This window comes from Rhizophagus irregularis, chromosome 11 (assembly GCF_026210795.1).
Source record: "Rhizophagus irregularis chromosome 11, complete sequence".
Taxonomy (NCBI): domain Eukaryota; kingdom Fungi; phylum Glomeromycota; class Glomeromycetes; order Glomerales; family Glomeraceae; genus Rhizophagus; species Rhizophagus irregularis.
Window position 1 is genome coordinate 1,747,347 of NC_089439.1, and position 27,349 is coordinate 1,774,695.

Consider the following 27,349-nt stretch of genomic DNA (forward strand, 5'->3'; position numbering starts at 1 on the left):
ACATATTAATCCTCAGTTTAAGATTAAGTGAACCAAATGAGAGAGTATATTGCAGACAAGAATGACATATTTTGATTTCTGAATATTTGATTCGTGCATCATCAATGAGGCAGTCACATTGTTCTGTATGGAACGGAGAAAAAATGTCATGTCAACAGTTTCATCTATTAATTTATAGTGAACATTTGTGTGTCTTTTGTATTACTGTTATTCAAGTATTTAAAATTGAGGTTTGTGGAAAAGGATTTGGAAGCAAGCCTAAGCTGATTATGTGCCCCCAGATATCACATAATCTCGAAATAACCTTTAACAGTCGTAAAGATTTCAACAAGGAGTTTGCTAAGCTTGACTCTCTTCATACGGAAGCGAAGATAAATACTTTCACTACGAATAATAAACCCAATGTGTCTGCTAATAAAAAATCACTTCGTGGGCAAAACCCCAGGCATTATTTCAATAATCTTCTAATGAATGGCAACGTTCCAGTGAAACGAAATAAAGCAAATTTATCGAAGAATTCTGTTAGAAAGCATGATTTTTTTGGTAAAATACGTGTGTGACTTTAGGTATAAGATTTTTTCCGATAAACATGAATCCATTAAGTTTCGGCCTAACATTAAACCCGTGGTAAAAAATATTCCGAATCAACAAAAGGGTAATCAATTGTAATACTTTTTGTGGTCTAGTAATCTCGTATATAAATAGAAAGCCAATACCAAAAATGGTACCTAATGATGTACTCATGTACATAACATCAAAGAGTAATCACTTGAGTATGTTAACACGATATTGATGGAAAGTCTTTCTCCATTCAATGGAAGAGAAACTCATTGGCCCACTGAATATTAAATCTAAACACGCAATATATTTCATGGGATTTGTAGAAAAGCTATATGAAATAACAAACTCAGTGGTTAATATCTCCTTAAAATATGTTCGCTTAATTGGTTAGTCTACTTATTTTTTAAATAGATTCTCCTTATCCATTAAATTTGTGGTTACCTGGAATACCCAGAAGGTACGAAGTAGACTATGTCCAATAATCCATGAAACATAAAATCAAACGTTAAAATAATAAACTAGTTCTAATAGCTATTGCACCGTTCCGAAATGATCTAGAAAATCGGTTTCACATAATAACATAGTCAATTCAACTCCCCCTAAACGATTAAATTATCACATCATAAATGTAGTTCTTCTCTGAAAACTTTATTGTACGGATCAAAAATATAAGTCTTTATTCGACACTTGCAAATCTCAAGCTACTACATATTACGTATGACATGTTTACAGCAAAGGTTGCGGAAAAACATTCTCTCTATGTCAATCTTGAGCCATAGAATAACGACCATTTATTTTAAAGAGATAAAAAATCTAATCACGTTGTGTCCGAATTCAATGCTCAACAGACTTTCCGTCAACATAATGATTTCGGATTGTCATCAAGGAATGGTTAACATGTTCATGAGACTACTCGTTGTTGTTAGGGATTATCTCCATCAATAGACATCCCATTTTTCGAAATAACTATCTACTTATATACGACTACAATAAATAGATTCTACTGATTAACTTTTTTGATGAGTTTATTTCAATACGGGATAATATCAATCAGAAACTAGATAAATGTGATATTAAATGGAAAAATATTATAGACAGAGGATCTTCTTTTGTGTTATGTAATAGGCACCAATTTTAACCATGAATAGAGGGATACATAGCAATACACTAATAATAATACTCACGTGCCAACATATGACACTTTAAACATTCACATCTTTTAAGGTCCCATGGACTGATTTCAAGTCCTCTTCGGTGTGTAGCACTATCTATTGGGATATGTTCTGAAATCATAAAGATTTTTGTATACGTTTTGTCTAACTAATTATCAACAGTAATACATTTATTAAAAACTGTTCCTAATGGCTGAGTGGCAAGGTGCTCAGGATACTGCTCGAAGAGGAAAATCTAAGGATAAATGCCGGGACCAATACCATCCCGTATTTCCGTGACACTATTTTCGACTCACAACCTTTGGAAGGTCACAAATTCTAATTCTCTTCGTTCCGAAATCAGCCCAGTCCTGAAGAGACACCAAAGGGTGGGGATTTTCTGGTAAATATCGGGACTAATATAATCGATGTAATACCTTCCGATTTCAAGAATATTGCGAACCTGCGTGTGAATTTGTTGCAACCGAATCGATAACTCCGAAGTCCTCTACTTTCTTGTGACTAGTTTCTGTAATGGGATCGATGATGCAGATTCTACAAATACTACTGTATGTGATCTTTCATTGTAAAACATCCCTACATAAAAATTGTACGATACTATGTCAGAGAAAAAAAATATATCAGTAAACACCAATTCTTATTTTTGATGCAAACTTTAACTAACGAAGCTTATCATTAAGTTCTCCCAAAACATTCAATGTAAGCAATTCGAAAGTCCTCTCATTGGAACAGTTCTTTCAGGAGACGATTAAATTAACTGATCGCATTAACGAAATGATCGTGCTATTTTAGAAAGATTGATTAGCTGAGGTTATCGATAGCCTGTTTATAATTTTACCAAGAAAAGAATAGAATTGCGCTATTATGAGATTAAAATATTTTAGCCAGCCTTTATGTCCAGTAAAGTAGATGTACATACCTGATATATCTAACAAATGGGTCATGGTCTGCATATTTAAATTATGATCTGAGATTAGGAATTTATTGCGGAATCATATGAATTCCTAATATCAATATCTAACTTACGAATCGATTCTAACTAAGAATTATTCAACAAAAACATACTCCCATAAGTGTAGTTTATCTATATATCTATTCTATTCTACTCGTGAACCATAATTGAAAAGGAGATTTACGATAATCGTATAACTAATATTTAAGATGGCGTCCAACCTCCGCAGTATGTGGCTAAGATGCCTTAATGGATTTGGGTTGCATTTGTAATTTAAAGTAGTAAGTTTTTTTTTTCTTTTTGGCTCTTTGCAGTATTATCATTCATTAACTGTTACCATATCAACGATTTTTTTTTAAACAGCTTCTGTCATTCATTCATTTATCACTAATAAGATAACAAATGGAGAATTAAAAATTAAATGAGATAAAAAATTAAAATATTATAGTTTTGGCAGAGTAAGTTGTTTTTATTTATACTTATGCACACTTTTCTGAATTTGAATCTCAAAAATTGGTGTTTTCTTAACAAAATTACTTCTGTTGAATTCTTTTAAAAAATAATATTAAATAATTTATCCCTTTTAACCAGTTATGATGACTGTTGGTTAATATCTTGAGGTGTTAAGTAGAAGAAATAGATTTGATGAATCGGAATTTAAGTTTAAACAGGCAAGAAATAATGGAACCGAATAAGCTTCGGTAAAATTTTCCTTGAAAGAGATTAAATAATGTAGGCGTACAAAAAGTTTTTTTTTTCAAAAAAAAAAATTTTAAAATTATTGTTTTGATTAGTAAACTATATTTATTTATACATTATTAAATATGAATCTTCTATTTTGTGAGTTGTGACTAAACATACTATATATATAGAACCATGGTAGAGGTGATTGTAAAAATTTATTTTTAAAATTGGTATTAGATTTATTTTATAATTATTTTGTAATCGAAGAGGGTCACGATTAACAGAGACGTTGACTTTTTGTTTGTCTCATTGTATTAATGAGCATAGCACTAAATCAAGGGCTGAGTATTTGGTTGTATATGCAGAGACTTGTGAATCTATCTAGCGAAAAAAAATTTTTTTTCATTGAAATTCTTGGTTCTTAATTAGATCAGTATCATTTTGGTTATGAAATTCCGATTGTATATTTCCTTTACATCATTAAAAATAATAATTAAACAAAGAATTTTATTTGGTATAAGAAAGATAAGGTTGTGATCTGTTTTTTCGTACTAAGATTGCGATACAAAATTACTGATACGAAATTACAATATTCATTAAACTCAACTTTTCAATTATTTTCACGAGTAAAATTGCGAGTATTTCCATTATTGTAATTATGACAAGTCTATTTATTGTAATGAAAATAAGATCACAGCGACTTTGAAAATAATGTTGAGAGACAATTTGAGTAATTAATAAAAAAATATAAATATTCCGTCATTACATTTCCAGACATTTTAATTGGAAGAAAATTTTAGAGGCAAAATGAATTCCTGTGGCTATGGGGCATGAAAAGTAAAGATGAGTTTCATTCTTGTCACATGATTCCGATGATTTGTATTTATAATTTTTTCTCTCATTTTTCTTAGTATGCCATTAAAAAAAAAAAAAGATTTTTACTCATAAATATTTATGTATTTAGTATTTTAATCTTGTAGTATGGACAAATGAATAATTCAAATTTTGGCCGTTTAAAACCTGAGATCCTGTCTTATTTTTTTTTTAATAGTTCATAAATAATTAAACTAGATTTTCTATAAAAGATCGATTAAATAATATTATGTACACTATATTTTAAAGAATAATTTCTTTGAAATATAGATTTACGAAAAATATGTGAAATTAAATCTTAAAAAAAATGAGTCGCGCAAAATAATATACCAAAACTATTCATGTCCTTATTCAATACTTTCATATTTCTATAAAAAAAAAAGAATATTATTTTCTTTAGACAAGAAATATTACACAGAGTTGGTAATATTAGATTTACCGATTTTTTTCTTCTTTATTTTTTTTTTACGCGGGATTTGCTCATTAATTTGCCTGGTATACCGTACTTGATGATAAATATTAGCAGTTTATTGTATCTGATAGCTTAAATAATAATTATAAAAATAATTTACGTGATATTTTTCATTCTAGTTATAATATGTGCTTTCAATAATTCAAGATACGAAACTGAACTGAAAATAATACTCTAGATGATTAGACGAAGATAAATATTACAGGAATACAGCAAATTTCTGGATTCGACACTCTTGATGTAAATTAAATTAGGAAATTTAACAATTTTAAATTAATGTTGTTGAAAATATACATAAATACCGATAATTAAGTAGAATTAATGGCAACCACCTATTTGGAGATTCTTTTATTAAAAGAAATCTGTACAGTACAGGAGTGTTTTTAAATTTTTAAGAATATAATTATTAATATGATAATCCGATAGGTCATTTGTTAATGAGAAATCGGCGAGCGAGAACACGTACCAAAAATACACAATAATTACATGTTATCGCACGGGCGTACTTGTTAATGGGTTAATGGTTGTAATATACGGACCAGAATGATCATATTAAGCTTTTACTAATATTAGAGTCAGATTTTAATATAACATCTAATTTTACACCATGTGACAGGTAATATAAAATCATGCGTCTCAATAAATTTAGTTTATAATTTTTATACGCAATTATACAGTATTAAATTCAATTTTATATAATAAGGCAATAAGGCATGCTGCATATTAATTCAAACTATTAAGACTATTAGGAGAAACTCATAATGTACGAATTCACGTGAAGTTAAAATCAATAACAATAAACTTTGATTCAAGTGATAACCAATAAAACATCGACATTGGTAATGAAACTTTTATAATCCAATGGAACTTTATACATTTCGTTAACCATAATGAATTTAGTTCCTTATAGAAAATATTCTTATCTATAAAGTAGCAGCAAAACCTTCCACAAAAATATTTGAGCTATCAAGAAATTCCTGAAATCAGAGGACATTCACAATAAGCTGTCCCCCATATGTTAAGACTGCGTAACTGTGGTCATGAAGCACTTCCAGTTTTCTGAACTCAGAAAAAAAAAATCTCGATGATTACAGCCAGAGCTCGATATAATGACTATGCGATATAACGAATTTCATGATAAAACGAGTTTTAAGATTTTATCGTTATATGGACACAAAAATTGTTTAAATTTCGATATAGTGATTTTTTTCAGTGAACCGAAGGATTCGTTATATCGAGTTCTAATTTGTATATTTAATATATTAAACAATATAAATTAAAGAACGATACTTTTAATTAACTGTAAATAGCTTAAACCCATTTCCATTTTTATCTTATACAAATATCATATATGCCATTTTCTTTAACATATTCCTCATGCAAATGCACATATATGCATATATGTCATTTTTCATTGTTTAAGTAAATCATTTTGATGTATCGTTAAGCTCAAATTGGAAAGTGAATAAAAAAAAGGCTTATAATTTATCCTTAGGCCAAACTCATATTATGATAATAAATTTCCAAGAACAATAGATGAAAGTTCCATTCTTTAATCACTTTGAACTTTTGATTGATACATGACAGTTCGTTCGTTCGTTTGTTTTATTTCTGTATATGGATCGTCGCACATTAAATCATTGTACATATTCTAAAAATGGGTTAAATTATAATTTCTATGAGGAAAACGATTAGTCATTCCCCCATAAAAAAAATTCTGGGAAAACTCCGATAAATGACCATTTTTCTAGTTTTTATTCCGCAAAAACTCCTACTAAAAAATTAAATTCAAGGTTAATGAGCTATACGCCCATAAAGTTTATCACAAATCAAAAAATTAATCTTTGAAAAGAAGCTTATAGAATAACACGACGGGCCGGGCGTCGGAACCTTTAATTTTTACGAACAAACAATAAACAAAGAAATAGATTTTGAAAATATTTTTATAACAAAATACTTAAATTTTATTCGTAAAAATTAATGTTTTAATCATATTTCTGGTTCAATATATACAGTCGCATATTGAATGTATTCAGCGTCTATATAAGGTTTAGATATATCTAAATAGATAAATTTAGTTACAGAATCCAAAAGTATTCACAAAGAACTTGATAATGCGAATAAAACATTGAATTAAATTCTTTTTTATCAAAAATATTTTAGGATGAATATAGATTATTTAGTGCTAACAACTACGGTCGATCATTACATGTCAAAAGTAAAGTTGATCTTATAAAGCTTATATTTACAATTTAATTAAAGTAGTTAATAAAAAATCCTTTTGGTTCAATTAAAATTGATGGGGTTTAAACATTTTCTATACTTTACGACTTTCGGGATTTCAAACACATGCGTGCATGAATTAGTTGTTATATATTTATAATGTAATAAAGTTCGAATTATTAATTTTTTTTTTTTACGTACGAATCAATTGGGTTGAGATCGGTGGCCAATCAAGCGACTCGAATTACAATAAAGCCCACGATAGAAAATTCTAGTTGTTTATAATTCAAAATCACGTGCTATTTATATTACGTACGTCAATACTCAATACGTATCAATTGTACGAAGTAATTTATTGAAGTTTAATTAATTGTACTAAAAATGTAATACTAGAAATTAATGAAACAAATTATTCATAACAATGAAAGAATTAAAGCCGTAAAGCTCGCTACGCGCTTTCTAACGGTTCCTGTAAAATACTATAACGATTCTACAGTATAACTATTGAGATATGTTTATGTGTTTTCTTCTGTCTATATCACGTGATCCATGCTGCGTAATGGACTAACGGTCGATCTTATCCAAATTTATAATTTATAATCCCATGAAACCTTCCGATTACCAAAAATAAAAATAAGGAAAAACCATTTATGCGGAGAATTTCCTAATTTGGACGAGGAAAAAAAATAAATAGAGCGATGATTAATAATATTGTTTTTTAACCTACATTATGTCACGTGATCCATGCTGCGAGCGACGATTTATTATGTCATATTTTTTTTAAATTGGGTAACAAATTAAAAAAATCGTGTAACGCCGATCAAAATTAATGTATATAAAAAAGATGAAAAAAAGAGCTTTTTCGTTATACACTTTTAATATTCACTAAATTTTTTCTAGATTTTTTTAAGAAAAATTTTAAATAATCCAAATCACAATAGAAATTTCATTATTTGATTTTTTAATTTGACCAAATATAATTTGACATACAATTATAAAAGTGTCGCCTCTGGTTCTGAACCGTCTAACAGCCAGTCTTCTCCTTGTGACCCTGATTGACCAGGAGAAGAGATCCTTAGCTTTAACACATTATCTCAATAGCAAAAGTGATAGTTCAATTGAAGTTCCTAGACATGACTAATATTGAATATCAAAACAAAAACGTGGATTCCGATAATACAGATGACGTTGACATAACAGTTAAAATAGATGACCTGCAATCAAAAGTTGTATCAATTAATTTAAATCTTAAATATAAGTTATCAAAAGTCCGGGAAATACTTAAACAAAATAGTAAAGTCAAAATGGACGATACATTAACATTTGCATATAAAATTAGTCAAAATAATAATACTAGAGGCTCACTTGCTGAAATAGCAAGAGAAGATGAAGAAAAGAAGATTTTAGAAAACATTATTAATAAAAAAAGTAAAACTTTATATTTAACGTCAGAACTCAATTGGAAATGTTTTAAAAATAGACATAAACTAGAATATGGACGTGACGTAACTTTTGAAAAAGCTAATAATAGAGCATTTACAATAGTGGATTGTGAAATGAATGAAATCGTTGATGGATACGAAAATCGTACAATTAAAATTGATTCGGAAGAAAATAAGATTATAGAAAATGATTTGCTCTTAATTGCGGATATTGACATACCAAATTTTGAAAAATTGGGAGTATCATTCAAAAAGTCAAACATTAAAAATTCTAATGTTACAATTAATACAACTTATAATATTATTGAACACAAAAAAATGTCTTTAAAATTTAAATTAAAACCAACTATAGAATTCATTGAAGCAGTAAGGAATGTAATAAATTCTAATGATCCTAGAAAATTTAAGGATGTCATAAGTGAATTTGGTCAATTTATTTCAAAAGAAATTATTTTGGGTGGATGAGCATATGTTATTGCAAGAGAAAATTCTGAAGAAAATGCTGATGAATATTCTTCAAATATAGGTATTCAGTCATTAAATATGAAATGTGAAAAAAAATATTCAAAATCTTCAAATACAAACTATTCTTCTAAATTTAAAAGTTTTAAATTATTTGGAGGAAAAGAAGCTTGTTCCAACAACTTTAATGAAACAGATTGGGTTGAATCTTTAAAAGATTTTAAATATTGGAGTTGTATAAATTTTAAAGAACCAGTTAATATTTTTCAACTTTTACCTGAAGATTTACGTAAACAAATCTTATCTTTGACCGGAAAAAAAATACTTTTTACAAGTGTTGAAGACTATTCTTATAAGTTGCTCGAATCTGGAAGTCAGTTGATAAACATACCAGAAAAATTTTTAGAAATTCTTCAATGTAAAGATTCTGATTGTAACATCTTTGCTACAGTTGTTGATAAAAATGAAAAAGATATTTTTAATTGTCAGGTTGTTTGGCCACCAAATGAAGATCCAAAACTTTTAATTCATTGTATTCAAAAAAAATTTAGAAAGCATGAATGTAAATTGAATATCAGGTGGATGATCATAGGTTATGATATAAATTTTAATTTTAATAATTCAGAATTTAATTTTAAATTGAAAGTTCTAAGAAATATTTTTAATGCATCAAATCATCAAACTATAGTTATACCATTAGAGTTGGAATATAATCCATCAGTTCTTTGTTTTGGAATTCCAGTATTAAGTAAGTTGGATTCTCCAAATAATAATTATCAAGTTATTGGACATTATTTTTATAATGATGAAAAAAATAAGATTGGATCATATATATTTTCTTATTGTTTGGAAAATAACCATTTTATTAGCTTACCTAATTTTACATTTTATACACTTATTATCTCAAACTATCTTAATTCTGATAATTGTGGAATCTTACCCTTCCAACACATGAGTAAGATAAGTAAAATGCTTGATCTTATTAAACTTAAAAACAAATCATTAAAATTACATCCAAATTTTGTTAGTTTATATTCCATAGGAGAAAATAAATATCATGGTCCAATTTTCCTGAAACAAAAAATTAGTGGAATTAAAATTAAATACATTGATATTAAATGTAATCAAGGTGATTGTATTTGTAAGAGCAAAAAATTCAAGAATTTGGAAAAAAATTTGAAATATGTATACTTCGATCCATAAAATCCATAATTTATTCATTCCAAAAATTTTTAATATTTATGAAAAAATTGAAAATTAATACTAGTGTAATTTTCCTATTAATTTAGAATTTAGAATTGTGAAATTAATGAATTCTTTCTATATGGAAAATGGTGTCTGGAATTTATCCATAGAATGTCCTGAAAAAAAAAGTGGTCATCTGATATATCCATAATTTGATAATGGTGTAATTAGCCGAAATATCCAACCAGGAGCGCAAGAAACGCCAATACACATATAATTTTCCAGGAGACCAAAGCGAACCAGCAAGACAAGGAGGCAACATCAAAATGTGATGATTTATATATATTTAATTTAATTAATTTATTTATTAACTTTAAATTAACATTTTAAAATTTATTAAATTTACATAATAATAAAGACGATTTCCTATAATGTTCAAACGCGGAGTGATCATTTAATGTTGGGCAGAATTAAATTTAACGAAAAATCAGGGGAAAAAAAAAAGAATTTGTTAAATAAATCAAAATTGACATTTAAAATTAACTTTGACGCTTTAAGTAAACTTGCAGAACAGACAAAATTACACTTATTGCATATTTTTTTAAAAATTATATTTATTAAATTTTTTTTTTACATAACTTTTTAATAAAGTCACGTGATACGTATATGAACACTCAATAATAAAATATATAAATTTTATAATCATTTATACTTTATTAAGCTATAATAAATGTTCAACCAAAATTTATTTTAATAATACTAGTACTTATTCAATTTAATTATACCGCTTAAATTATTGTGTTATATTTGTTATTTACGGCTAACTACACTTTTTTAAAATAATAATGTAGTTAGCCGTAAATATCTAGCCGTAAATAGTAGCAGTTAAATAAACAATTATTCAAGATCGACATGGATTTTTTTCGGTTGGGTGTTGTTAGCCGAATTAATAATAACAACACTTCGTGCAATTGAATATCTTTTTAAAAATATGATAAAGTAACTTTTTTATCGAATTGATTAATTAAAAACCTTATTATGAAATGATTTATGAATACAGTTTAATCTCAATAAATGAAAGCAGTTTTTGACAAAATTATAATATAAAAATACACCTGACCTTGAACGCAAAACTCCTGATTTTGATTGGTCAGAAGGTTTCAGCAGTCGCTTCAAAATTATTTTATGCGTTACCAAAATAACAATGTGTGAAAAGTTCATTACGATAAACCATACGAATAATGTTTAAGTTTTCTATACTTCTATGGAATAATTTTTAGGATAATACAATTTTCTTCGCACAATTCTTTATTGAGTTGACAGCCTACCAATTTACAGCCACCGTTTATGAATTGACAATTATTATTTAGTGAACTAAAAATGATTCTTTAAAAAAAATATTTACTTTCGACAATAACCATCCATTTTATATGGATATTATGCAAACACAATAGTATAACAATAGGCCAAATTAATTCTTGATCATTGAGCTTTTGATCGCAAATATGCGATCAAAATCCTAGCTTGCTGATCGGCAGATCACAAAAAAATCATTCAACCCAATTTGTTTCAACCCATTTTAAAAAGGTGATCAAAATAGTTCTACTTTAGTTCAGGAAATTCTGGGTCATTGATCGGTTTGGAGGCGGGATCGGTTCGTCTGTTCTGAAGTTGGTCGACTAAAAAAATTTAAATGGCCACCTTTAATTTTAATTTGAGAGATTTGGCTCGTTGGAGTCGGTTCGAAGTCAATTTTGTTCCATTTTTTAAAGACCTTAAGATTAATAACAGATAAGCTCAGAAAATAATAAATTTAAAGCACGCAGTTATCTTCTTAATCTGTTTACTGGTTACACAGTTTATCAATTCAGTTAGCCGATTACAGTAAACTATTAATTAGCCAATGTTCAAGTTTTCCGAGTGGCTCATTTCTGTGTCTAATCCTAGATCCTATCGCTTAATCATTTTGTGTGTCTGTATTTTTTGTAAATATTTTAATTTTAAATGTATCATGAATTAATTGTGCAAAAAGAAGGCACATTTGTATGAATAAAGTATATATAGAACCTAAAATTAAGATGTAATAAAGTAATTAATATATTATCTTATTATTTATTCAATTAAGAATAAATTTACATATCGGAAAACATACACGTGTATTAATTTTTTTTTTTTTTTTTTTTTACGTTAGCATAACAAAGAGACATCGTCATATTTTAATAATGCAACTTTGTACTTGTTGCACATTACACAGTTTTAAACCGCAAGTTTTAAACCAGAATTTTTCAACAACATTAGATCATCGGTATTCTTTACATGGCTAGCGATCCCTAATTTAAAATCTAATTGTCACATGCATGTTTGTGAATTAATACTATATCGGCAAATTATTTAGCCGATTGTTTCCAAAAACAAATTCCCCAATATTTATATATAAAAAAGGATGTCTCTAGATATTGATTTATTGTTTGAAATTTTCGCAACGCATCATGCAAAATTGTGATTCTGGACAAGTTTCTAACGATTCTAATGGTGCATAAAATATTTTATTTATTTATTTGTATGCTTCTAAGTTCACCATTTTCTTGCTTAATGAAATAAGCAATGGTCACGGGATGTGCAATTTATCCGAATTATTCGAATGACAAATTAGTACTTTCTTCAATTATTTGTAACTCTTTCTTTAGGGGTTCAGGAGGACACGAATGACTTGACGACACCTTCACAAGCTAATTACAATGAAGGTTCAAGCGACTTAGCTAATCGTATTAATGGATTGTATCGATTGTTGGATTTATGTTATGATGATGGTTCAAGCGGCATTGGTAAATTTAGTTAAAGTCAAATTACTGAAACATTCTGTAAAGCAATATTAATTTTCATTATGTTTAATATCTTAAAGTGGACAAGATAATTATTTCCAAGGAATATTTAGGGAAACTATGCAATGATATGGTCCCATCAAGTTTCAAGTCTATTTCTGAAATTAATTACTCGAAATTAAATTCAATCCCATTTCGTCTTATTGGATGTTATGGAAACCGCATTTTGATTGCAAAGTTCTTGTTGAATAAAAATATAATTGATCAACAATTGTAAATATAAAATTTCTTTCGTTGTAGCAATATTACTTTATACGAAAATAGTTAATCTAAATTTTTTCTTACAGGTATGAATTGCTCACAACTTCCGTCTCAATTAATGATACAAACAAACCTTCGTTACTTCCAGGAATTTACTTTTTAAAAGTGAATTCTAATTTTGGTTTAATTATTCATTGGCCTGAAATTGGATGCTATGAAAATGATTTAGATGCTTCTTCCCAGATTAAAAGGAATATGGTTAATTTACATAGGTGCTGATTCTTTCTTTCTTTTTTGCGTTAGAAATTTAGGGTTTATAATTAATTACTCATTTGAATTTTTTTATTAGATATTTAACAAAACTCCCCGATCATCAGATCTGTTTAATGAGCGATGAAGATTTGGAAGGCTTAAACTTAGAGAATTCTGGTACTAACGTAGGCGATGATTCAGATGATGATTATGAAGTAAAAAAAAGTCAAGAAGAAAGGGAAGATTTTAATATTGATAACGGCTTTAAGGTTTTATTTTTTTTTAAATAAGTATTCTTATTTAACTTAAAAGTCGACAATAATTTATATAATAATTTTATCTTATGAAGGTGAAGTTGTCAAATAGAATTAAGAACGAAATTAATAATCAAAATGAAGATGATATCCCGTTATATCCAATAGGTACGCTTTACATTGACTTAAGTTGAGCTTGCATTATTAATAAATGTTAAAAATATCCATTTTATTTAGTTGTTGAATCTACTACAAATCAATCATTCGTCACTCGACAACTGATAAAGGGAATTTTGCATTCAAAAACTGTCTCGGCGCAAGTTTCTGTAGAACAATTTCCAAAATCATCTCGAAACAAAACTGCAAGGTCGTTATTTACGTATTAATCGTAATAAGATGGATATAAATGCACTAGAATTGTTTGTTAAACACGGATTAGGAATGGAAAAATTATTAACTCCACTGTATGACGCAATTTCTGAAGCAAAAGATCAAAATGAAAAAAGAAAGGATCAAGAAATTAACACTATCTCTGAAGATATCAAAATCATTCAAAAAATGGCATCAATAAAACTACGTGATTTTGAACGGTGCGTATTTGAATTAATATTTGCTTTATGTGTTTATGTTTAATATCATTAAATATGTTTCTTTTATATATGATATATAGTTATTTCGGCAAATATATTAAGCAGGATAATCAGGATAACTGTCCATCACAAACGAGCATGAGCGATACGGGTAAATATAATGATAAACAATACAATTTTTTGAAAGAAAAACAATATTTAAGTATATATTTGATTATGTAGACCTCGAAAGAATTCGAACAAGGTATCCTGGAATAGAGGATCAAATTAAAAAAACGATTAAAATTGACTCAAGAAATTGGGAAAAAATGAAAACAAAATATAATTTATCATGTATCGTTATTAATAAAATATTGGAAAAAACCAATGAATCAGAAGAAAACTATGAAACAGGTGAAACGAAAAAATTCGCAATAGAAACCTTTTACAATATGCTCACTGATATTGAATCTGACTTAAACAAATTGCTTGAAAAATATACACAACAATCAAAAGTCAGGAGAATTTTAAATAATGTTTTTAAAACTTCGAATATTAAAAAGGCAGAACAAATGACCAGTAAAGAGTCAGATGAAGAATTTATTAAAAAACTCTTCGAATTTGAATTATTTGAAAAAAAGATTATAAATGTTTCTATTGAGGAATATCATAAATGGAAAAATGAAGATTTTCCTAATAATCTTAAAAAAATTTTGCCGAGTACTCAAAATAACAAACAACTAGATAAATTAAAGCGAGAATATGAAGAAGAAAAGAAAATAATTGAGAAAAATATGTTTGGACAAATATGTAATGAAATAGAAAAAAAATATAAAGATGGCGGGAGAGTAAGTTCACTTTTATAATTGCTCTTTATTTATATTGACTGATTATTACGATTTTATTCATTTTTGTAGTTCCATGCGATTATATGTATTAAATGTAAAAAGTAAATTGTTTTTTCTTACTGTGTTTATTTTGTTTAAATAAATTTTAGCGAATCAGGTTTTAATATAATTTTATTCAGAAAATAAAGAATTTTTCACGATTAAATATGATATCGAAGAACTTCTACCAGATCAAGTGCAGTTAACTATTTATGAAACATCATTATAAGTAGATGATAATCATCAAATTCAACAAGACGAGACTTATATTCCATCTCCAATTTTACTTTCTAATATGAATCAATACGGTACATCATTTCGCATTCCTGAAGCCTATGACTTTAAGTAAGAATTTTAATAATTTTTGTAACTTAAATTAAGATCTTTAAGAAAAAATAATATCTAATATCTTTATTATAATTATAGAAAAATATCTCAATTTGATAAAGATAAATTTCTTCTTATGCTTTACAATAAAGATACAAAAAGAATTGAAATATTCTTTAATACTGCAAGACAATTAGCACAAAATTTTAAATCGCATTCGACTATTAAACCATTTAAATCATTCTATACAGATGAAAATTTTATTATTGCAGTTAATGAGCCAAAAGGGCTTCTCGCAATATATAATACAGAAGAAGTTAAGGTATTTGATATTAGTCCCTAGTTTATTTTAAATTGTAATACATTTTTTCGTCTAATTCTTTTATTATACAAAAAATGTAACAATAGCTTGATGTATTTTCTTTTACCGATAATCGATCAAGGTTATATGGACGTTATGCAAATATTCAATTATTGCAATGGTATAGTAATATACCGAGCATTAAATATTTTCTGTTCATCAAAGACACTGAGGAACTTTGCTTTGTCGAGAATTGTGGACGAGCACGTATTTTTAATCTCGTGAATTCACAATTCCGAGTAACAGATTGTAAATTTCCGTCTAATTTAGTAAACGTTTTAAGTTCCCCAGATGGTTCTTGTATTGTGACATTTACGAAAGAAATATTGGATGATAAACCTGATAAAGCTGATTCAATTATTTCTACCGATGATAAAAAACAACGTGATTATAATAATGATATTAAAGAAATAAATCGTGTTTACGTTTATTTTTCCGAAAACTTTGGAGGCAAAGTTAATAAAGGTTCTCATAATTTAAAATTTTTCTTTTGTATTATTAAAAGTTTATGAATTTACTAATATTTATTTTCTTTTATTTTATTTTTTAGTTATTGATTTACCATTAAATTTTAAATTCTTAGAATTTCTTCAAATTTCCTGTATCAATAACCGACAGACTCATTTGATCTCACTCGATTTAAATAATGGATGTTTTAATTCTTTATTACTCAAAATTACTCTTCAAAAGGCGAAATTTCGTTTCCAAAAATGCATGCGAAATCATTCACTTGCGCTTCAGAGAACAAAATCAAATGATCTTATCAATGCTTATAATTTAATGTTTGAAAAATATCCAATTGATAGCTGTATCTATCTTGAACAAAGTCGCCCCCTTAGTCTAAAAGTAGTTCTTGATGTTGATAAAAATAACAACATTAAAAAATATGGCGAGAAATTTAAAAAATATGTTACTAAAATATTTGATGATTTAAAGCATTCTACAAAGAAACCTGCAAATATATTAAAAGAATTTTCTACATCGGTCATTACTTTTCAAGAACTTGATATTGCAAATGTGAAATTTCAGAAGGACTTTTCATCAGAATATCAATTGGGAGAGTGGATTATTCAACTTTGTTGTCTAATTCCTATACAAATTGCTGTAGCAAGAAACAACTTATTTCAGCCACTCAAGGATGGATTATCTTCGGATATTGAACTTGGAGATGATCGTCGTCATGTAGAAATTATATCAAAAAACATATCTTTTGGATGGTATGAGGGAATATTCAAGCATTTTAGTAGTAAAAAAGTAAAAATTATTTCAAGCATGGGTGAACAATCATGTGGAAAATCATTTATGTTAAACCATCTTGTTGGAACTACATTTGATGGGTCAGCAATGGTATGTAGTAAGTATATCTTTTTAAATTTTTTAAATTTTTTGATTAATTCTAAATATTTACCAACTTATTTTTAGCGTTGTACTGAAGGCGTATGGATGTCATTAGGTAGGGTTTAAACTTTTTTTTTACTCCATCAAAATACATTATATTTTATTAACTATTTTTACTTATAGTTAATACAAAAGAATGTATTTATGTCGCGCTCGACTTTGAAGGATTAAGATCTCTTGAAAGAACTCCACAAGAAGGTATGTGCTACAGTGTATCTTACAAATTATCTATTTATTTATCATGATCTAACTATATTTTGTCAATTAATAAATTCTCAGATATGTTTCTAACACTCTTTAATACAGTTGTCTCAAATCTTATTCTTTATAAAGTAAATATTAATTATACTGTTATATTATATTATTGACTCTTGCTTTGTATATTTACTAATATGATCAATAAATTGTTTAATTACAAAAGAATCAATACACCATAAATAGAGATGCATCAAAAATGTTTCAAAAATTTCAAGATGGCGTAAAGTTATTTGAGTCGGATCCAAATATATTTCTATAATTATTTAAACCTAAAAATTGCGGATTATTTATTAATTATTTTTCAGGCAAGACTCTGTATTATCATTAAAGACGTGCCTGAAACAGATAAGAATGGTATTACTAAAGAGTTTCAATTAAAATTGGATAAATTAGTTGCAGAGGTAATTAAAATAAAAATTATAATAACAGTGTATATCTTTTAAAAAAACTAATTTAAATGTTTTTAGGAAGGAGGAGATAATTTTATTACAAAAATGTATGGAGGTGGATTAAGTATTATAGCTTGGCCTGTTTTTCATGACGTAGCATGGTTTAAAAAGCTATCAAAAATTAAAATAAAGCTAGATGAACAGGAAACAAAATATGAAAATGCTAAAACTTTCTTGCAAAATACGAAAGTAATCATGGCTAAATTGAAGGTTTGTTAGCACTATGTCTAATGATGAGAATTCTTTTCTTTAATTTTTACATTTTGAAAATTAGATATGTGATTGGAGTTCGTTAAACGAAAACCTCATACATATCCGTGTTGCAACGTTAAAAAGATTGCTTCCAATCGCTGTATCTTATGGTATAGAGCAAAAGGATCCCATTATTGAACCTCTTGTGGTAAATAAAACTCCTTTATTTTAATGAAAATTGCATATGTAACTCTTAATGAGAGATGTGTGTATTTTAAATTATTTTTAAATTTATTTATTAATTAGAATCATGATTCCGAAGAACCAATTGATGGTCCAATAGATTTCTTGAACGATGGAAAACCAATTAAATTATTTCCAGATGATGATGATCATGATGATGAATTTTTCATCCAGCTTTCTGAATATTTAAGAAACCACTTCGAGAAAACCACACAACCACGAAAAGAGTCATCGGATGATAATGAATGGTTTTCTAACTTTGATAGATTCTTAAAAGATATTATTGGGCATCGAACTTCACGTGTTAAAAATTGGTATTTGGAAAATACTGCCAGATTTCCACAAGATAATAGTGACATAACTGATGGAAGGTACGCATTGGATCAAAAAATAGGTGAACTTACACGTCTATGGACTTTGTGTGGATTAACATGTTATCAATGTGGTTTGAAATGTGTGAAAAATTGTGGTTACAATGAAAATCATGATCACAAAGAAAATCATGACTGTTTAACCGATCATAAGTGCCATTTTCCTTGTCACTTTACCGAAGCCCACAACGACAATCCAACCCCAGAATGTAGACACAAAGCTGGACATAAAGGAAAACATGCTTGTGCTAAAATGATTCATTTGTGTGGTAAAGCATGTTTCCTTATTGACAAGCTTAATTGTCAAAAAGTTTGTTCTAAGGAAATTGGACATGATGATGGCGAACATTTATGTCAATCAAAACGTAATCATTATTGTGGAAAAGATTGTTCATTATCAATACACAACACAAAAGGAGATTATCGTTGCCCAAATAAATGTATTATATCATGTGAAGAAGAACATGATTTTCATCATTGTGAAAATAAAATTTGTCCAATTCAATGTCCAATTCCAGATTGCAAGGAAAGATGTCAAAGTGATGATCACTTTCATGCTTTTTCTGGTTCACAGCAGGTTAATCATTTTTGTGGGTATGTACTATACTCTTATAATACTCTTCTAATTATTTTCATTATTTCTTCCGAATGAAAGTTAATTGATTAAAAAAATATTTTTAATTAAAGGAAAGAGCATCAATGTCGTAAATTATGCGAAGAAGATGGTATATGTAACGTGTTGACTGAACCTAAAAAGCAAGAAGAAACTTATAGGGGTAGAGTCGAAGGAACTGTTATTACATATACAAAGGTACAATTTTAATGTATAATGTTAAAAATATGATAAAATGTTAACTCTTAAGCCTTTGATAATTTTATTATAAATAGTATATTCAAGTAAGTGATAAATTAAAATGCAATAAAAAGATTCCTCCGAATGAATTTGAGCATACTGGAAAACATACGCATAAAGAAGAGGGAGTATTTCATTATTGTGATAAACAATGTCCGTTCTGCGAATATTTTGTATGTATTTCAAGATTTTATGTTTAATTATATAATTTCATTTTTTGGTAATTACAATATTAAAAAAACTAAATGAAATTAGTGTACGTTACCTTATGGACATCAGCAACAAATTCATGACACAAAACATGGTAATATGACACAAACTGAATTCACAGGAGAAGATGATGAATTTGTATATGCAGGGTATAGTATATAAATCATTGAAGAAAAATCTAGTAAATATGATGTTTTGTTTTAATTGAAAAAATGTCTAATTGTTAGGCACAATTTAAGAGTTGGTGATCAAGGAACATTTGTTCTTTGCAATTGTGTAAGTATTACACAAAATATAGATTTATAATTCCTACCTATTTTAATTTTCCTTCTCTGTATTAGTTTTGTAAAGATTTAGGCAGACATCGCCATATTGATTATTGCCAAAATGAAGAAAATTGCAGACTTGGAAATCAGAGCCGGGATATGCAACACATCAATGGTAATTTATAAATTCTCTTTCCTTAAATGAACTTATTTACATATTACGTTATTATTCTTTAATCAGTGAAAGTTTCGCCTAATCCTGATAAGCCAAAAGATTTTATTTCTCACAAACTTTTCTGGGAGCGAACAGGCTTCAAAGGTATGAATGCATAAAGTTCCTCTGTGTCCCCTTAATGCACTTTTTGTATATTTAGATTGTTTTATTTGATATTAGATCCTTATACTGTTCAAGAACAACAAGAATTTGCAAAATGTGATCATGAATGTCCCGATGAAAAACATCTTAAATCCGGATCTACAAGTGTTCCTCCAACTAAATCATTTTGTGAATTACAACTTTTCCATGCTCAACTTTGTCCAGAATCAAAACCTCCAAACGATTATGGATATATATCTTCAGATGGACATCATTTTAATTGTGAAAAACTAAATACTGCTTTTCACATTGTCTTTGTTTTGGATTATTCAATTTCTATGAGTGAGCAAGATATAAAACCGATTCAAGACTTTCCAATTTATGATGACTTAACAAAGAAGCATAATAATAGGATTGGCGCAGTTTATCAAGCGGTAATATTAAATGATATTCAATTAACCAGTCCAACCTTAGTTTTCGTTAACTTGATTCACTATTAATAGGTGTACTTATTTATGAATACACGTAAAAATTCCGCTAAAATAACTCCTGATAGCATTTCATTAATCTTGTTCAACCATAAGGTATTCGGTTTTACACTTAATGATCTTTAATTTGAACTCATATTTATTCAAAAGATACACTCTAATCACCGATATAATCCAGACTATAGTCCCATTTGAATATCGAGATTTAACAAATCTTTCAGATGTGTTAAATTCAATGCTTAAATACGAAGCTGGTGGTTTAACAGACTTTGATAGTGCAATTCAGAAAGCTGGAATTTTGATTGAAACTCACTTTGATCCTACAAAGTACGTTCTTTTGAATAAGTTAAATACATTAACTATTTTGTATAACTTCTTTATTTATAATTTTCTTTTTAGGGTAAATGTCATTATATTCTTATCTGATGGAGAATGCAAAACTCCAACAAATCAACTTAATGATATTTGTAAACAAAATAAAGAAAACGGGTAATTAGTTTATTAGTTATTTTTTTTTTTTGTAATAAAATTCATTTAATTTCCCTATTTTTTTAAAAAAATCTTTGAAAATTTCAGTTCTCCGTTATACCTGTATACGGTATTATTTGGTAGTGATCGGCGTAGTTACTCTTTAGAAAAAATGGCAGAGATTGCACAATCTTATCATCCACAGAATTCATCATCCAAAACTCTACGATGTCAATTTACTAGTACTGCTGATGCGGGTAAATTAGTGAATCATTTTAATTACGTAGCAGAAAGTTTAAGAAAACATAAACCAGCTTTATTGAAGAAAATATAATAAGTATAATAGGGGATAAATCAAGTTAAAATTTTCAATTCTTATTGTTTTTGAGATTTCTTTTTAAATTTTGTATGAGTCAAATGAACATTATTTAGTAAAATCTTTGGCAGGAGTTTATGACGTATATTTCAAGATTTATAAAGTGCGATTAGGAGATAATTAGCAAAATTATATACGCCATATATATGGCGTAATGTTGTAATGCCATAATTTTTCATGCCGATTATTGAATGCTGTAATCGTAAAAACATGTATCAATTGTATCATGTATCATAATTAATTAAAAACGTCACCCGCCACTTAAAAACATTATTATGTTATATCTATTTTTTGTAATAATAAAAGTGATGAAAAGCAATCTAATCATAATCATATTTTGATTATGGAAACTAACGAGAATATAAGTTCATAATACCGCAGAAAATGTAGCTTCTATCGCATAAATGACAATTTTTTTGATTCGACGAGTTAGCTCGAGTCAAGTCATAATGCGAGCCAAAATTAATTGTAGTTTTGGCCAATTCCGCTTTTCCAGTGGTAATGCAAGCTGACCCTACTATATTTTTGGCCAGATTAATATAATCTTAATTGTAAATTTTTAATCCACGATTCGTTATATTCATAATTCTATTGCTTACGTATCATAGAGTAAAGATGACGATGATCTGATTGATTCGCCTAAAAACTACTTATTTCCTTTAGTATAGTATTTTATATAATATTTTAATTATTAAAATATTGCAAGGGATAAAGCTGCTAGCAAATGATAATTTTAGATTGTGCGATCATGGTAGAATACATGATCACGTGACCAGTGGAGGACAAACGCTGATAGATGAAATGATAGAGAAAAAAATTTTTAGTAACAGTGTTCGAAGTTTAAAGTCAGTAAATATAATGTATGTGACGCAGTTAATAGATGAAAATAATAGATTAAAAACATGGAGACAAATTACAGGAGAAGCTGGTCGTAGTAGTAAGGGTCGAGTACCATTATGGTTTAATGAAATAGAAAAAAAGATGATTAAAAATGATAGCAGAGAAGTACATAGTGGTTATGAATTAATAAGAGAAGTGTATAATAGATATAATAATAATATAGTTTATGAAAACTATTGGGAAAAGTTAGAAAGAGATTTTATAGGAAGAGACTTGGAAGAATTATTAGAATTTGATAATAGATTTAATATAATGAAAATGAGTTTTGAAGATTGTAGAGGTCTTTTGGAATTAAAGAATGCATTTATGCAATTAGGTGATTTTAAACAAGAGAATATTAGTTTATATACGGACGAAAGTAAAAAAAATGGAGACAATGGAATTGGATGGGTTGTTATGGATGAAAATAACATTATTGGTAAAGGAAGTTTTAAAATTGAGGGTAAATATGAGGTATGGGAATTAGAATTAATAGCTATAATTATAGGATTACTAATAATTATGAAGGGTGCAAAGGTGAATATTTTTACGGATAGTCAGGTAGTATTAGATTTATGGTATAAATTAATAGTAGAAAATAGAATATGGTCGACCAGAAGGATATGGAACATTAAAAGTATTGGATTATGGAGATGGTTAAAATGGTTGATGATAAAATTAGAGTGGGATTTGGTTTATTATAAAGTTAAAAAGCATTCAGGTATTTTAGGAAATGAATTGGCTGATGGGTTGAGTAAAATTGCGTTAATGACGAAAGAAGATAGAAATTTGATTATAATAAAGTTGAATCAGGAGATAGACTGGGAATATAATTTATATTGGAAAAAGGAATTAATTAAAGAGGCGCCAAGGGAGTTTTATAAATTATATAATCAATGGAGTTATAAAGCAGAATTTTTATCTTTAGACGTGTGTCGATATTATAGATTCAATAATTCAATAGAAAAGATTGACTGGGTTCGTTCAATCAGAATTATTATGAAAGCTTTTAATGAAGAAAATACAGATAAGAATAATTCTGATAATGCTTATAATATTAAAAATTTTTTTGAAATTTTACCTGTGGCAACATTATTAAATAAACGTAATCCAGAATTATATCAAAGTGGGAGATGTATACGTTGTAATTATACAATTGAAACATGGATACATATTTGGATATGTAGTCAGGCAGACACGTCTATTATTCAAATAATTAATACAGCTTTTGAATCTTTAAAAGCTAAGTTAGATGAGAAGGATTTTCGGATTTATTATAATTGTCATGCACGTTTATTACACATTTTGAATGAAAAGTCGAAAGTGGTATTTAATGGTGGAATTTTTCATGAAGCTATTAAAGGAATAGTTAACAAAAGGTTGTTTCTAAAGATAGAGGATAAAATTTTTAAAGACGCTATAGCAAGTTTTGTAGAGGACATACATGATATGGCTAGAAAATTCATGTGGAGTGAACGATGTAAAAGTTTTAATGAATGGGAATTAAGACAGGGCATAACGAAACAGATGAAAAAAGCGAGTAAATTACATCAATCTTCATTACCTAGTTTGGGTCATGATGAGAAAAAAAGAAAACTCTTTATTTATGATGCTTTACAAAGATGGACAGGGTATTATATCAATAACGATATAGTAGCTAAAAGTATTTGGTATGAAATAGGTATAGAAGATTTGTGGAAATATTATACTTTAGTTACGTTTAGATCTTCTAATTATGCTTCTAATTTTAGTATTTTAGATTAGGTAATAACTATGATTAACCACTGGTTATTATAACCATCAGTTTAATAAAATTTTAAATTTTAAATTTTTAAAATTAAATTTTATAAAATTTAGAGATTTACGTAATTTGTCATGTGATGATTACGTGTCATATTTAGACTATTTTTATACTACTGATTGATTTATCAGCTTTTAAATCTTTTTCTCATGCCTTTCTTACACTCTTTCTCTTTCATTTCATTTGTTTCATTTACATCTTCTATTTCATTTGCAAATTTATTCCATTACTCATTTATTTCTATCATTGATTCATATATTTCATTTACTCTTATAAAATTGCATGAAAAAGAACGTATGATACACCTTTTTCACTTATTTTATTCATTTTTATTTTTAATATCACTACTATCCTTTAATATCATAATTTTAACATGGCTGAATTTGATCAAGAATCTGATATAAGTATGCTTCTTATTTGCTAGAGTTTTTTTTTGGTTTTGGTTAATTAGAGTTAGGATAAGTTAGGGTTAGGGTTAGGGTTAGGATTAGAATTAGGGTTAGGGTTAGGGTTAGGGTTAGATTAGGATAAGAAGTTAATGTTGAGGTTAGGTTAGGATTAGGGTTAGGGTTAGGGAATAGCTATCAATTATATACTAATGAAACTTTATTTACACATATATATATTTTTAGTCTTCCTTTATAATAGTTCCGGTGATAACAATTATGAAGATTACGAAAGTGGATCAGAAAATGAAAATGAAGAACAAGTGTTGAGTATTGGTAAAGAATTTGACTCATGGGAGGAAGTTAATAGATTTTTTGATGAATATGCACTATCGAAAGGTTTTGCTATAAGAAAATGCAGAGGAGATTATATTTCTTTAGAGGATAGTTCACAACGCCTTGTTAGAAGAACTTACTCATGTACTTTTTCAGGTAATTATAGACCAAATAAAGCAACTGATTTATCAAAGTAGCGTCAACGTACTTCAAATTCAATTGGATGTCTCTGGAAAGCTAGTTTGAATTGGCCTAAAACATCTCCTGCAATTCATTTAACTTCGTATAATGACGATCACAATCATTCATTGAATCCATTAATACACAAGACTTCACCTAAATACTGACGTTTTTCTGAAGAAATAAAGGCTGATATAAAATTTTATATGACATATGGTGGACCTTCAATTGGTGCTAAAATTATTCGAAATTTGCTGCAAGCAAAGTATCCACAACAGTATATACATCCTAAGACACTTTATAATTCTATTCAAGAATGCAAACCTTTAACACCTACTGTATTACAACATGATGCAACAAATTTGCTTAATTTATTGAGAGAATATCAAATTAAAAACCCAGAATGGTATTATCAAGCTCGTTTTGATAAAACAGATGGAAGACTTACTTCAATATTTTGGATGTCTCCAACACAAAAACAACTCTGGTTATGATATCATGATGTTGTAATTAATAATTCAACATACAAAAAAAATCGCTATGATTTGACCTTAAATATTATTGTTTGTATTGACTGTGATAATCATACCAGATTGGTTGCATGTGCTTTAGTTGATGATGAAACTGAGGCAACATTTAAATGGATTTATGAAAATATTAAAATTGCTACTGGGAATATTGTGCCATATTCAATATATACTAATGGAGATCCCGCTAAGTTTCGAGCTATTAAGAGTGTTTTGGATACAACAGTACATTTTATCTGTATTTATCATATTAATCAAAATATTCAAAAGAAATTAAAAAGTGTTCTTGGATCAAATTTTACTCAATTTCATAAAGATATTTATCAAGCACGAAACAGTTTTAATGTTAAAAAGTTTAATTTCTATTGGGAAAAATTGAAAAATAATTATCCATCAGCAGTTCCATATCTAAATCGAGTATTAGATCAAAATCGAACTGCATGGACACTTTGTTATAATTGTAAAATGTTTACTGCTCACAGGTCGAATGAAAAAAAATCGGATTTTGACCCTTTTAAAATAGTTTTGCCGATATTAGCATATACATGCCGATTTTTCGCGTATTTATGTATAGATTTGCCCATTTATGCCGATTTTTAATAAAATCCGATACATCAGTCGGAAATACCAATTTTTAATGGCCGATCTTTGTTAATATTAAATTCGGATGTTGTTATTATTATATAGTATTGTCTGCTTTTCACATCGGAGGTTTGATATACAAATCGGAATTTGCTCCTTTAAATATAGCCATGCCAATTTCAGTATAGCTTTCGATGAAATCCGATAATTCAGTCGGAAATATCAATTTTTAATGACCGATCTTTGTTAAATAAAACCGATATTAAATTCGGATGTTGTTATTATTATATAGTATTGTTCGCTTTTCATATCGCAGGTCTGATGTACAAATCGGAATTCGCTCCTTTAAATATAGCCATGCCAATTTCAGTATAGCTTTCGATGAAATCCGATAATTCAGTCGGAAATACCAATTTTTAATGACCGATCTTTGTTAAATAAAACCGATATTAAATTCGGATGTTGTTATTATTATATAGTATTGTTCGCTTTTCATATCGCAGGTCTGATGTACAAATCGGAATTCACTCCTTTAAATATAGCCATGCCGATTACAGCATATCTTTGCCGATTTAAAGTATAATACTGTCGCGGTAATACTGCAGACTTAATAATTTTAATATATATATATATACACTAATGTACCGACTTCATAACAATGAAAATTCGGATAGAGAAGAAAAAAGGAAGCATTGGAAAATAAGTGAATTAAACCTTCACGATATACTTAAAGATAATAAACTTAGGACCTTAGGTGGAAAATTAGTTAAGTGCTTCTTAACTTAACAAATGGAAATATACTTATACCATATAAGAAAAAGAGAACATAATTATTTAAAAAAAAATTATTTTGATTTTTTTTTTATTATTATTATTATTATCAGGTAAGTTGGAGCGCGAACGTAATAAGTTTCTCGGATTTTTTAGAGCTTGATTTTCCGCTGAAATTAACAAAAGATATGTTAATGAAATAATATGAAATAATAGGACAAAGATATTTTTAAGTAATAA

At 27.9% G+C, this 27,349-nt stretch overlaps 6 protein-coding genes across 6 annotated transcripts; all 6 read left to right on the forward strand.

Moving 5' to 3' along the window:
* Positions 1-143: 143 nt before the first annotated feature.
* On the forward strand, positions 144-560 carry OCT59_002913 (uncharacterized protein; the record flags this gene model as incomplete). Its single annotated transcript, XM_025327840.1, has 1 exon — positions 144-560. One exon carries the CDS (start codon positions 144-146, stop codon positions 558-560), a length of 417 nt encoding a protein of 138 aa, XP_025169318.1.
* A 7,510-nt stretch (positions 561-8,070) lies between these two features.
* On the forward strand, positions 8,071-10,237 carry OCT59_002914 (uncharacterized protein; the record flags this gene model as incomplete). The annotated part of the gene is made up of 4 exons (XM_025329441.2): positions 8,071-8,836; positions 8,906-9,589; positions 9,884-9,970; positions 10,131-10,237. 4 exons carry the CDS (start codon positions 8,071-8,073, stop codon positions 10,235-10,237), a joined length of 1,644 nt encoding a protein of 547 aa, XP_025169319.2.
* A 2,278-nt stretch (positions 10,238-12,515) lies between these two features.
* On the forward strand, positions 12,516-14,001 carry OCT59_002915 (uncharacterized protein; the record flags this gene model as incomplete). Its single annotated transcript, XM_066145268.1, has 7 exons — positions 12,516-12,558; positions 12,714-12,851; positions 12,929-13,121; positions 13,196-13,381; positions 13,459-13,630; positions 13,711-13,783; positions 13,853-14,001. 7 exons carry the CDS (start codon positions 12,516-12,518, stop codon positions 13,999-14,001), a joined length of 954 nt encoding a protein of 317 aa, XP_065996004.1.
* Positions 14,002-14,056: 55 nt separating this feature from the next.
* On the forward strand, positions 14,057-15,218 carry OCT59_002916 (uncharacterized protein; the record flags this gene model as incomplete). The annotated part of the gene is made up of 5 exons (XM_066145269.1): positions 14,057-14,205; positions 14,286-14,356; positions 14,428-15,032; positions 15,102-15,133; positions 15,212-15,218. 5 exons carry the CDS (start codon positions 14,057-14,059, stop codon positions 15,216-15,218), a joined length of 864 nt encoding a protein of 287 aa, XP_065996005.1.
* A 148-nt stretch (positions 15,219-15,366) lies between these two features.
* OCT59_002917 (uncharacterized protein) lies at positions 15,367-21,605 on the forward strand (the record flags this gene model as incomplete). Its single annotated transcript, XM_066145270.1, has 23 exons — positions 15,367-15,416; positions 15,498-15,720; positions 15,807-16,224; positions 16,310-17,106; positions 17,182-17,212; positions 17,281-17,355; positions 17,437-17,489; positions 17,579-17,635; positions 17,721-17,816; positions 17,883-18,074; positions 18,139-18,264; positions 18,363-19,264; positions 19,358-19,481; positions 19,559-19,696; positions 19,779-19,882; positions 19,961-20,009; positions 20,075-20,174; positions 20,241-20,318; positions 20,394-20,749; positions 20,819-20,899; positions 20,982-21,130; positions 21,203-21,292; positions 21,380-21,605. 23 exons carry the CDS (start codon positions 15,367-15,369, stop codon positions 21,603-21,605), a joined length of 4,515 nt encoding a protein of 1,504 aa, XP_065996006.1.
* Positions 21,606-24,700: 3,095 nt separating this feature from the next.
* On the forward strand, positions 24,701-25,723 carry OCT59_002918 (uncharacterized protein; the record flags this gene model as incomplete). The annotated part of the gene is made up of 3 exons (XM_066145271.1): positions 24,701-24,731; positions 24,960-25,205; positions 25,410-25,723. The coding sequence occupies 3 exons, from the start codon at positions 24,701-24,703 to the stop codon at positions 25,721-25,723; spliced, it is 591 nt and encodes a 196-aa protein (XP_065996007.1).
* Positions 25,724-27,349: the final 1,626 nt, after the last annotated feature.